The sequence below is a fragment of the Lepidothrix coronata genome, unplaced genomic scaffold (assembly GCF_001604755.1).
Source record: "Lepidothrix coronata isolate B3197 unplaced genomic scaffold, Lepidothrix_coronata-1.0 Scaffold4, whole genome shotgun sequence".
Taxonomy (NCBI): domain Eukaryota; kingdom Metazoa; phylum Chordata; class Aves; order Passeriformes; family Pipridae; genus Lepidothrix; species Lepidothrix coronata.
In genome coordinates, this window is record NW_016690184.1 from 10,800,176 (window position 1) to 10,813,630 (window position 13,455).

Below are 13,455 nucleotides of genomic sequence, written 5' to 3' on the forward strand. Positions count from 1 at the left end.
CAGGGCTCCGTCAAATACCACACTGCCATATGAGCAAGTGCAGGAGAGGGGAGTCCCAGGGGTTTCTACTTGCTCACCAGAACTTGTAGGGAATTTGGATCTGTTTTGTACTGAATCTCTTAATTGTGCTGCATATAGAAAGGAACATCTATTGATTTGATTACTATGAGAATTTTTTTTTACTAGGGAAGAAATAGTTTATCATTCTTCGTGCCTTCTCAGTATTCTATCTGTTATAGACTGAACTCTGCCTTTTTGCTGCTTCACCCTATCAGTAATTAGCATCATCCTTAGAAACTACTAAAGATTTTAGTCTCCCAACCTCCCAGCCTTTTCATTTAGACATAGATCTCTTCATCTGCTCGTAGGCAGAACTTGTGTCTATCCAAGATCCACACAGACCTGCCAATACTCTTCAGCTTTTGAAAAAAGCATCATCCCAGGCTGGGCTTTGGGTTAACCTCTGAGAAATAGGTCTGAATTATTTTGTAAAATATCAGCCAAAGCAAGAAGAACAAGGAGTGTGATGTAGACAGTCTGGGGCAGAAAGCTAGTGTCATCATTGTGGTGATTGTGAGTTTGCACGCAGGCTTCTTATCCGAGCCCTTCCTGTGAAATCATAAGGCTCTCCAGCCTGAGCAGCATTACCAGATTTGAGGACATTTTGTATTTGTCTGGATCAGGTCCTGAGCAAAAAAGTTCTTATATACATGTATAAACTCATGGAGATCATTCTTTTGAAGGTAGAAAACACACGGTGCTGTACAAATGTGAAGTTTTATTGTGATTTTGAGTGTTTCTAGAAATAAAGAAAAGCAAACAAATCTCTCTGATTCATTGTGGGAATGGAAAGGAGCAGAGTGTTAATGATTGGATACAAAAAACATACACTGAAAGGTTAAAAGCCAAAAAAAGGTGTATGTAAATATGTTTAATGAGTACAGTGGTTGATAGCAAACACTGACTGTATATGATATATCATGTACTTATAGAATACATCTATATACACATTTATATAAGACTGAAAAGGCACTAGAGTTTCCCAAGTAAAACACGAGTAAATTAACAGTATAAATCCAAATACTGAGGTTGGGGAATCTGGTTAGGGAGTTGTGCTGCAAGGAAAACTTTGAAAAAAATCTCATGGTAAGTTAGAAACCAGGTTCCCACTAAAAGCCAGGGAATTCAAAAGTCCAGCTCCCATTTGTATCTTCAAAATCTCCCTTAATATACTGATCAGATGCCAAATAGTGTATGTAGTATGAGATTAATGAGTCTATAAAGGAACGTACAGTACTGCAGCAAACTACATAACATTAAGCTTCTTATGAAGCTGAAGAGCTTACTATAAAATCTGGCACTCCTGTTCGTGCTATTCTTAAATTGTAGAAATAAATGGGTTCTTAAATGAGAATCTAAATACATTCCTGTGCAAGTACTGCCCAAGAAATCTTGGAGTTACTGGTTGTGGAGGGTGCCTCAGAATAAGGAATAAGGTAGGGTGGGCAAAGCTGGTGGCCAACCTTTCATCTGCTTTTGCCAGAGTGACCTTTCCACTTTCATTTGATTGAAATGTTTATGGTTTTAAAAAAAAAAAAAAGTATGTTTTTAATCTATTGAAAAAACTAACAGGAGAATAATATGATATGAAGGGAGCTTGATAAAATGAAGCTATGAAAGTTTATGTATGTGAAAAAAGCAATTCTGTAGAAATGAGTAGTAAAATCTTATGAGTGGGTGTCTTCTAATGATTTTTAGCTTTTGTGATTTTACTGCCTACCTGTGGAGTGTGGGCTATGTAAGTGCAAGATGAGTGTAGGTAGTTTTTCAGGTCATGATTTTAGCAGTTGTAAGAAACGCTGAGTATGTTTGCATGACATTTATTTACATCGGAAATGAAAACAACAACCAGCAGTGTTGAAACAACTGCAATGTCTGTGTCATGTGCCTGATGGCAGTGGCAGAACAGGCAGGCCAGGGCAAATGTCATGTAAGAAGATTCACTCTCCTTTTGAAGTCACAATTGCTTTGGTCTGATGCTCAGAGCAGCTTCACCTGTAAAAGGCAACAGCATCTGCTGTGCAGGGAATAATTCTGCAATTGTGTGCAAACTGCATCTGCAGTTGAGCTGCTGTCTTATCATGGAAGCTCTTTGTTACTTAATTCCAGAGTTTTTGGCATAGTATCTCTAGTAACTCAAATATAAAGTCCTTACTACTGCTTTGTCAGCTGTTGAGCACCTTTCTATTATGCTTTTACTAAGAACAGATGAACTTGGCTTTTCCCACAAGTGAGTACAATTACTGGTAGCTTTACAGGCTGCAACAGGTTCTCAGGCTGTACAGACTGGTAATGCTCAGACTACCTCAGAGGAGAGAGGCTTTTCTTGGAGTAGTTTGGAAGGGTTTTTGTAGACACATGATTGTCTTCACTGGATCATTTTGTAGAGAAATCTGTTTCCCAGGAAACTCAAGAGCAAAACTTCCAGTGACCCAAATAAGCACATCCAAGGACAGCTCCAGTGTTTCCCAAAGGATTTGGTTAGCATTGCAGAAGTCTGGCTTTTGTTCATTCCTTATTAAATGTGCATTGCAAGTCATATTTTAAAAAGTTAGTCAAAACAGTCTGGAAATATTTCCTTGTTTTAAATACAATCAAGACAAAGCACAAATCTGAAAGTATTCCTACTTGGACCTGTCAGTACAGTACTGCTAATGCGGCATGCATTAAGCTGTGGATATTTTGTGTTTGTAATTACCATTTCTGACCTCATCCTGCAAAAATGCAAGTATTTGCATTTCTTGTATTTATTGGTATTGAACGTGGTAAGTCTGCTGAGTTGAGAGATGTATGCATGTGCTCAGGTACTCAGAGAATTAGGATTTCAGGAGCACAAAATGGAGGATGCACCATATATAAGCAACTGGCAATTATAGTCACTTGTTAAAATAGTTTACAGTGGCCTGCGAGGCACAAGAAGGAACATAGCACAACTTCAAATAAGTATAAAATTTTAGATTGTGTATCCTATATTTTGCTGACATGTGAAACTTGCACAATTATTTATGCCACAGATGAGTTGCCTCTAATAAAAAAAATTAAATCTTGAAAAAAGTCAATCTTCCTTCCAATTAAAACAATTCTCTATTTTCTTTCTGTTAGCCTATGAGACTGTACTTTCATTTAATGTCACAATGCTCTGTGACTACAGAAGTTATGAATACCTATGAAAAAATGGACCAGTATATCAAATTAAATAGAATGTATGCACCAGGGAATATTATCCTGGAGTACTTGTCGATGGCATGGGTGTCGATCCGCATGCTGACGTATCTCTGGTTTTTCCTCCTGCCCGAGCCCCTCTCAGACCCCAGCGCCAGCTGCACCATCATTCGGTCCTGTTTGTCTCCGTTCTCAGACATGTAGTGCCCCAGCTCATTCACGTCTCCGTCGTTGTAGCTGCCGTCCATCATCATGGCCCGAGGCTGAGGTAGGCTGCACGCACAGGCAGGCTGTGGGCACAAACAGGTGCAGGGTGGGTTTGAGTTGTGTCCAGATATACACACACCCCTTTCCTCCTTACAAAAGCAGGGGAGGGGAAAGGCTGGGAAAATTCAGGAAGCTGGAACTCAAAAGGGAGAACGAGAGGGTGGAGCTGAACAGCAGCTTTCTCTGTCTCTATTTTCATGTCTGCAAGACACAGGCACAGTCAGGGAGCGAGCAGGGTTGTCTGCGGAAAAGCTCATTTGGCTTATGCAGAGGTTTTTAGGGTATAAATAAAGGTTGGACCTGTACCTTGAAGCTGAGAAAATCAGAGAAGAGGACAGAGGGAAACCACAAGAAGGAATGTATGAGGCTTGTCCCATTTGAAGGGAAGATTTTAGGCTTAAATTTTAGGTGGTTAAAATTTCATGTAATGTGGGCAAAAGGGGGAAATTGTGACCACTGTGTAAGTTTAAACTGGGCGTGGAGAAAGGTGGGAGATATCTGCCATGTTGTCTGAAACCCAAAACACAGTACCCAACTAATTCTATTCACAGGTTTGGATCTTCAGTATAAAAGAAGTATCTAAAGGTAAAATCCCCAAACCTATCCCATCTATACAGGCAGTGGAGGACTATATGTAGAGGGAGTTTGGGTCCTTAGACTCCAAAGAAAGAACAGAGAACTTGGGTGTGGGTTGTTTGTGGCAAATCTTTATAACCTGGAATGACTTGCTGCTGGTGTTTTTATTGCATTCTCCCCCCGACAGCTGAGAGCAGCACACTGTAGTTGAAAAGTTTTGAATATTTCCAGACTTTTGCCACACCTTTTCCCAGGGGCATGAAGCTGTTTGGAGATAAAAAATCTCACCTTGTCCCGCAGTTTCCTCTCCTTCCTCTCTTGCACCGTCGTCAGGTAATTCACAGCTGCATATTCCAACACCGAGAGGAAGACAAACACAAAACTGACCCACAGGTAAATGTCCACGGCTTTGATGTAGGAAACACGAGGCATGGAAGCATTCACCCCAGTGATGATCGTGGACATGGTCAGCACAGTGGTTATCCCTGGGAAAACACCAGCAGAGAGACCATTTTCAAACCAGACTCTTCATCACAAATACAGCTGTTGTTACAATTTCCTGACATCTGAATTTACTTTGCAGAATTGTTTTTCTCATTTGGGCAATAGATTTCACTGCCTGAGGACAGTCCAGGCAGCCCTAATCTCTGACAGGGGTTTTCTTGTCTTTTTGGTGAGTATAGCTCTAACTCTGGTCTCAGGGTTATGCTAGCCTGGTTGCTCACCACACCATGAGCCTCCCACCCCATGTCCAGGCAGCAGCACTTTGACCCCATGCTGGCTTCACTCCATTCCAGGCTCAGGACAGTCCCTGGAGGGGTACATGGATTTGAACTCAGTGATCCTTATGGGTCCCTTCCAACTCGAGTTGTTCTACGACTTACAAGTCTGAGTATCTCAGCTCCTAGTTCAACTCTTCCAGAGCATGGACACAAGCAAAGCTGTTGCTTCCACCAGTTTCCCCTGTGTTTTCTATATGCTGAACTTCTCCTGAGAAGTCCTGCTTCACGGGAAGTCACAGAAGTCACCAGCTGACTCTCACACTTGGTCTGTGCCCTCATTGGAGCAAAAGTAAAGAATAATGGGGCTCCACATGGCAATGCTGCCCCACGTTACCCCATAGACGAGCACAATGAGCCCATCAGCAAGGACAGGAGCCCTGTAGTTCGGTGTTATCCTGGCTCTCAGAGAGGCTCTCTGTGGCCCTCTTACTTCAGGGGCTAATTATGTCACATTAGTGATCACTTTGGAAGTTGAAATTATGTATACAAGCAGCAATGACTGATTCTACAGGAGTATCTAGGTGCTACAAAGCTGCTAAGGTAGTGCCTGTATCTTCTGAAAGGCCATGGTTGAAAACCTTAAACTCCTTTTATTTTCTTAAAGCAATGGGTGCTGTTTCTAAATTCAGACATGAACAATTGCCCCATTTCCATATCTGTTATGCCTCTATTTATCCTCTCCATTGAAGAATATGATTTTAAGAATAAATAAAATCCTGAGGTGTGTTGCCTAGAACAAGAGGAAGCAAGCTTGAGCTGAGAATCTGCAAAAACACAAACAGCACTTTGCTAAGGGTGACACATCCACTTAGAAGAAGACTTCTGCCTATATCACAGTTCTGCTTCCGTGATGACTCTTCTGACATACAGCTTCATCTGTCTGAAAGACGCTGCAAAAGGGGAAGCTGAATCCCTCACATTGCAGTGCAAACTCATTTAACACATTAAATGGCACAGCTCAGCTGGCTGTGTTACCTCCACCCTCCCTCCTCTAGCAAAACTCAGTAAACTGAAATTTTGTCAGGGCTGCTGATACTGATTTTTACCTTCTCGCTCACTGAAGTCTCTGAAGGGTACTGAAAACCTTGGCTCTATATGTGCCCTGTCTCTGTTTACAGCAATAAAAATGGAGTGGGATCTTTGCTCTCTGATTTGTACCATGTGCCTCTTGGGCTTGTGTGAACAGGGAAATCCCCTTGGCACTTCAGGGCAGATGGAGAGTTTGCACCAAGGGCTGTTCCCTGCCCGTGGGAGGACACATGCCCTGTCCCTGGGAGAAATGTGTGACATAGCCGATTTCTATGCCACAAGGCAACACAGAGACAGTGCATAGCACAGGGGATTTCATTTTGGTGGTCAAGGCTGTGGATGCAGCAATTGTCTCTTAGGTCTGCTAACTCCAAGATTGTTTTTACCTAGCGGTACTCTGGCAGGAACTGCTCGTCGATCGATCCAGAAGGACACCCAGGACAACATGACCATGAGGGTGGCAGGGAAGTAGGTTTGGAGCAAGAAGAAGAAGATGTGTCGGCGTAAAGTGAAGTTTATATAGAGGCGATTGTACCACCCTGTATGACAGAGAGAATGAAAATATCAAACTACTTTCAGACAAGGTGGTGTTGCATCAGGAGAAAAGTGTCTCGTTTTCTTTTAGAAAAACACAGTTAATGACTGCAGATCATGGCAATTTACAGAAAAGACTCCTTACTGAACCAACTATCACAGTCAAAGCATCTCTCAGGATGATATATTCAAGAGAAGATAGCCTGTGCAATTGGAGAGTTTAATTAATGTTAAGGCTTGGTGTAAGAAGGATTGTTTTTCCAGACCACAACTGTCAAGATGGAAGTCTGTGGCAGGGACAGCCACCTTGGCATAGAAGAGTGACAGATCTGATGAGCCACACAGGGAACTCCCAGTGGACAATCCTCCAAGACCAAGGTCAAGAAAGACAGTTTGCACCCCTTCTTCCCCCAGCCTACTCTGGCTGGCACTCCAGTACCCACCTGTGCTGCTGTAAAAGGCAAGCTTCGTGGTGGTGTGAAACTCCTGAATCAGGAACTGAGACAGTGATATCCTCTCATCTGTTTTTAGGGAATCATTCCCATTCTTCCAGTAGAGCATAAGGTCATCTTCAGTGTAGGCATCTAGGAGAGCAGAGCAAACCTCAGTATTGTGCACTGAGACAATTGCTATCACCCCCACATCCCAGGGTGTGCCCACACAGCCCCCCCAGCTACCTGAGAGCTCCTGGCTGAAAGGATCAAATACCCAAAATGCCACCCACCTGGGTGGTGAATATGGTTGTGGCAAGGAGTGGACTAGCTCATTGTTACAGCCCTCAGGCCTGATGCCTGGTACGTTTTGTAAACCCTTCTGTTTCTCACACTCATGATGTGTGTGTCAGGTAAGGCACCGCATCAGAACTTGAAAAACTATCCCTTATAAACCTCCTAAAATCAGAAACAAAAAAAAGGAGACTTAGAGGAAAGAGCCTGACTGGGGTAATGAAGTGAACAATCTATCAATGGTCTGAGGCATGCAGGAGGGAAAATTCTTGGGCAAACTTTCTGCCTATGACGCAGACATGAACATTACAGGTCTTCTATTTTAATGCGGAAATAATAGGAATGTTAATCCTTTCAGATGGGTTTAGTAGCAGCTCTTTACAGACAGGGAGAAAAAAATCACATATAAATGTATTAAAACCAAATTAAGATTATAATTTCTTATTGCAATCTTAAGAAGAAGAAGAAAATAACTTGTAAAAAGCTAAAAGTTTAAAATGTTGTTGTATGAAATCCAGGCAATTCATATGTGCATTATACCCGGGACAAAGAGTATAAGCTGGGTTTATCTCAAATAGGAGTAAGAAAAATAAGAGGAAGGTGATTAATGTCTCTGCCCCGCTGTGGTTTCTGTACCATGGATGAGCAGTCGGTGCACACAAAGGGCATAGGGCCATTTATCTCTGTGTTTGAGGGCACCTGGATAAATGGGTGCTATTGGAGACTGCTGGCCTGCAGGCAAGCGGCCCAGGTCCTCATGGGGTGGGGTGGCAGCTTGGCTGGCACTCAGGGATACTGGCAAGACAGTGCTTACAGCCAGTTTTTAAAAACACTGTGTTGCTGCAAACACCATCTAGTTCCAGTGAAAAATACGGCCAAGGAGTTTTCTTAGTGTTGAAGTCTGCTGACTTCGGTTAGAGCTCCCACGAATGTAGCAGCAGTTTAATTATTGATATAATTGATTATTGGTATAATTAAATGCAGTTTGGGTGCCCATTGGGTGGCCTTGGCTCCCCAGCATCTCCACTTTACTTACAGCTTTCAATCTCCAGGGAACATGTCTGTGTGTCCAGGGGAAAGCGACTAAAATCCATGTTGCACATTGCTGTTACTGTAACTCTAGGAATAACAAAAATCACTTCATTAAAAACTTGTCCTCTTATATGACTGAAAAATAGTAAAGCTGTGAGTTTGATCTTTTATTAAGCAACTATGGCCGGTACCAGTCAACTGAAAATAAATCCCTTCCATTCAGCTAAAGCCATTTCACGTTAGTTAAAGCCACTTCTTCCTCTCAGCAAACTAGTGTTAGAAAACATGACTAGAAAGTTAGGCCACTACAAATTGCTACTAGATTACAAATATATTGGAGAAGAAAATGGAATAATATTGAAGAGGACACTTTTCCCCCTGACAATCAACAAATATATCTCTGCAGACATCTTTCCTTTCAACAGATGCTTTTTACGATAAAATAATTTCCATTTATCAAAGCCATCCTAGTGCCATGGGGGATCCAGGTGATTTTCTCCGCACATGGTGAATTTCCAGCTGCTCCGTGAGAACCCAGTATTCACACATGGATATCAGCCACCAGAGGGCATAGGCAGTGCCTCGAGTTAAGGCTGGTACGCAACAGTGACCACCGAATGCTCTGCCTCATCAATCAAAAGCTCTGGTCTCGCTGTAGTCTGATTATCTCATTTTTAATAGCATAATTTTGTGTTTGAACTGGAAACATCCATAAATCTTGACTCGACTGGCTTGAACTCTAGGAAAGTAAATGAAAAGGAATGGGGAAAGAATTAATGAATTACAGAAGGGCTAATGGTAGACAGATGTCTGTCACATAATGATAAGAACACAATGCAATCCCTTATGTTAGTAGTCCTGCACATGTGGGTTCCCTCTGATGTTGCTTTCCTGTCTGGATTTAGACTTTGAGAGAAATTGCTTGGCTCAGATTCGTTGTTTAGGTGCCTGTGAGGTCCACACTGGTATCCAAGAAAAGAGAAAACAAAGCCTGGCAAAGAACCTTAAAAAGGCAGGCACCAAGGAAAAAATATAATCTACAGGCAAAGGCATTCAACAAAGGCAGACAGGCAGTAATGAATGACCTGTTGGCTCTTAAGGAGAGACCAGCCTTTGTATTTCCCTATAATTCATAAGGCACTGCAACCTGCAGTTGCTGCTGAATAAAATACTGACACTGCCAATTTGCTATTGAAGACATCCGTGACCATTTCGTACAGGGCAATTGTTTGAGCACAAGACTGTACATGGCAGGATCTGAGTAGTTTGCTGTTCTGTTCCCATCTTCTTTAGATAATCATAAACGCTTGCAACACAGATGCTTGATGTCAGGCAGCTAAATGAAAGAGTATATAGACATGCATGCTATAGCTGAATGTTGTCATATTATTGTCCTTTTTTATCGTACTGACAACCTGAGCAAACTTTGCAAAGGCCTAAGGAACACCTGAACCTTGTCTAATACGCTGAGTGAAGAAAAAGCTTTGATAATGAGAAGGTAGACACTGTTCAGGCTGTGAATCCAGCGAACAGTAAGATAAAAATATCAGAGAACAAAAGAATTCTTGTCAAACTGATGCCCCCTAGGGAATCAAGAATTTCTTAGCTTGACTTACTTTCCTAGAATCATAAAACACCTTGGCAGGCTGAGAAGTTGATCTCCTCACTTCATGGCAGGCTCAGCTCTACCTCTGCCACTACTATAATTCCCTAAAGACCTCCACAGCTTTCCCAAGCAGTATATTCTGCAACTTTATCACTAGTTAAATCTATGAAGCTTGCTGAAACTGACCTTCTATCAGTCAGATTTTTCTTCTTTTTGTCCTTCAGAATATATTATCTATCATCTGACGCTTTCTTTATCAGGTATTTTGTTATTTTGTTGTTGTGGAGGTGATGTCAACATTCTTGCATCAGAATATTGTACAGCAATTTCCTCTCTAATATGTTTTTATGGGTCATTTGGCAATACTTGTTTTCTAACTGGATGGAGCTGCAGCCAAGAAAAACAGAAGCGCAGAATTTAGGGTTTTTTGGGAGATAGACATATCATGCTGGATTTGTGTGGGATAGAGTTAATTTTTTTCACAGTATCTAGTGTGGGGATATTTTCTGGATTTTTATTGAAAACACAGGGGTGTTTTTGTTATAGCTGAGCAGGGCTTTTTCTGCTTCTCACCCCGCACCACCAGTGAGGAGGCTGGGGGTGCACAGGGAGTTGGGAGGGGACACAGCCAGGACAGCTGACCACAAGTGACAAAAAGGACGTTCCACACCATATGGCGTCATGCTTAGTACATAAAGTGGGGGAAAGAAGAAGGAAGGGGTGGAAGTATGTGGTGATGGCCTTTGTCTTCCCCAGTCACCGTTACGTGTGACGGAACCCTGCTTCCCTAGGGATGGCTGAGCACCTGCCTGTCCATTGGAAGTGGTGAATGAACTCCTTGTTTTGCTTTCCCTTTGTGAGGGGTTTTTGCCTTGCCTATTAAGCTGCCTTTCTCTCAATCCAGAAAGTTTTTCACTTCAACCATTTCAATTCCCTTCTCTATCTCACCGGGAGGGAGTGAGCCAGCAGCTACTTGGAGCTTAGTTGCCAGTCGATGTTAAATCACAAAACAGATGCTCCTCACATAGCATCTCCAAGTATGAAAGTGCTACTTATTAAAAAGAAAAAAAATCCTGGTTGAATAATGTTCAGACTTACATCAGCTGATTAACCAGTTGGAAAATAAGGGAGCAAGCCTGTCCTCAAACTAGAGGACAAAACAACGTTTACAAAAAATATCCCCTTCAAGGGGCTTTCAGGCATTTCACATAAAAAGTGAGAAAAAAGCAGGAAGATCCCAAGTCAAGTGTTTGGGTTGCTCTAGCCATATATGCAAGTTACCAGGAACTATATACACTTGCTCTGAAGCTTCTCACTTCACGTGCTGGAGGATGTTCCTTCTGTTTTGTTGCATATCATAAAGCTAAAATTGTGCTCGGTATAATTTATATTCTTCTTAATTGCATATTTTGCTAGTCACAGAGGCTTGTTATATAATTAAGTGGATAGCAGTGGATAGCTGCCCTGGACTTCTCTTTGTTACCAGACATTGCCCTTTTACTTAGATTGTGCCCTGCCTCTTCATTGGAACCCCCTGGTCCCTGTTGAGCTGCCCCAAGAAACTGCCACATTTGACTGCAGCTTCCCAACAGGAACAGGGGCTAACCATGCATACAAGGCAAAGGGACAATGGTCGAATCAGCAACATTGGCACAGAAATTAGCACAGAAGGCCTCCTGCAATAGGCACTTAAATGAACTCGGACAGGGACTCAGATGTCTGTGAGTAGTCAGCACATTCATTTTTTTATGCTTTTTTTTGTATGAAGTCATGCAAAAACACAATACAGGAATCAATCAAACCACTTTCTCACTCCACTAATGGCTTGCATTGACCAAATGCAGCTTTACCTGAGGCTATAAAGTACCTTCCCATCTGGCTGGACCCGCAGCATGACATTGTCTGTGGTGGTGTCGTGGATGAAGGAACGCTTGGAATGAACAAAGAACATGTCAGGAACCCAGATCTTCTTCACCAGTCTGCCGTCAAAGGTCATGCTTTGGTTGTTGGTGCTGGGGAAGGACAGTCTCTCATCTTTCCAGTAGTGCCTCAGATAAAGTGTCATGGTGAAGTCCTGCAACAAAGAGGTTTGTGTCACAACTTATACCTTATCAGCATAGTAGTGATTGCTTCTCTCTGGGACAAACAGCGAACTGGAAAGCACCGTTCTTGAAGGCACATCCCCTCCCCAACTGCAAGGGACATGACCGACTGCAGGTTGTTTATTCCTCGGGTCAGACAGACTTATGGGGTTCAGAAATCAGAGGCCATCCAGGTGGCAGATCCACCTCTGAATTGCAAATGTTGCATTTTAGTGTCTGTGAGCCGCTCCAGGGGCAAAAATGAAGACATGTCAAGGCAGCAGTGGATGTGGAGTGCTGCTGACTGCCTAATCCCCAACCATGAGATGCTGTGTTCCTGGAACAGGCAAAAAGCATTTGCTGCCTGCACTGCCATCTCTGCTGCTCCAGCAACTGCCTTACCACAGGCAGCTGGAAGAATGTGTTGCAGTGGGACCTCTTCCTCCAGCCTTGGCTCTAAAGTCTTTTTGACTTGATATTTTACCAAAATGTTTTGGGTTCTTCTTGCTCTTTCTCCCCACGTATTGTACTCTTAGATCTGAGGCACGCTCCTTGTCTTTGAGCTCTATCGTATTTGGAGTCAGACCCCAGAGATATGTACACTTGGGTTTGCCTTTTCCCTTGTTTCAAAGGAAGCTGTCACATATCTGAAGATAAGATCACACAGTTGTTTATAAATATGGTCTCTTTGAGTGTAGTGTAATATGTTGCCCATAAAGTGGGGGAAATGTCTAAGTCTGAGCAGTCTGCCCTAGAGTCTGGAGTAGAGGAGGTCAGATGGATTTGGGGTGGAGTTTTTTGACATTTGATTTTTTTTTTTCCACAGCACTTTCCAAACATTTTGAACTATGGGGAGTTCTGCTGTCTTTTTTTCAATAGAAGTGATTTTTTTCTTGCAGCCTATGCTATTATTATTACACTAGAGGCTAATATAAATCTTAAAAATGCTTTACATTATATCCAACTGAAGCTCCCAAAGCCACTGATCATGTAATTTCTCCTTTTTCATTGGATTCATTCTCTAGCATTTGGCAACAACTTTTCCCTGTTCAATTTAAAGATGTTTGGTCTGGGAAAGACTTAAATTTAAAGATGTTTGATCTGGGAAACCTTTTTTCTTGTCTCCTGTGTGTTAATGTGTCCTTTAAACAACAATAAATTGACAGATATTTGTTCTTTAGTGAGAAGCTAATGCCTCACTTTTTTGCATAAATTTGTAATTATGGTTGCTGTGGAAAAATCTGGTATTGTCAGCCTTCATTAGGAATGATTTATTAATACTAGTTTTAGGCTATTAAACTGGGAACCACATTATTTTATAACACATCATCTGAAAATCCCTCAAGCAACAACCGTATATCTCCCTTCTTCTTTTGATCCAGTTCTCAGCAACATTATTAACTCTTCCTGTTAAGCTTGCAAATGAATTTCCAAAGCTGAGTGACACTGTTTTTTCCTTCTTGTCATCTTTCATGCAGATAATACAGCTGCCTCACACAACATGCAAAAGCTCTGTAATTTCAAGGACATTAATAATAATAATGGCCAGTCTTCACGAGCGAAGATTTGGGAAAGGTCATTAACCCTTCGAGCCTGCGCAG

At 42.1% G+C, this 13,455-nt stretch overlaps 1 protein-coding gene across 1 annotated transcript in view; it reads right to left on the bottom strand.

The window, feature by feature from the left end:
- Positions 1 to 758: 758 nt before the first annotated feature.
- The window catches only part of LOC108502370 (gamma-aminobutyric acid receptor subunit rho-1), a 31,870-nt gene continuing 19,173 nt past the window's right edge, over positions 759 to 13,455 (bottom strand). The window contains exons 5-10 of the mRNA XM_017825267.1: positions 11,624 to 11,847; positions 8,172 to 8,254; positions 6,854 to 6,994; positions 6,263 to 6,415; positions 4,354 to 4,550; positions 759 to 3,512 (exon numbers count right to left, since the gene is read on the bottom strand). Coding sequence (XP_017680756.1) covers positions 3,225 to 3,512; positions 4,354 to 4,550; positions 6,263 to 6,415; positions 6,854 to 6,994; positions 8,172 to 8,254; positions 11,624 to 11,847 — 1,086 coding nt within the window. The 3' untranslated portion in view covers positions 759 to 3,224. The remainder of the gene's footprint in view (positions 3,513 to 4,353; positions 4,551 to 6,262; positions 6,416 to 6,853; positions 6,995 to 8,171; positions 8,255 to 11,623; positions 11,848 to 13,455) is intronic.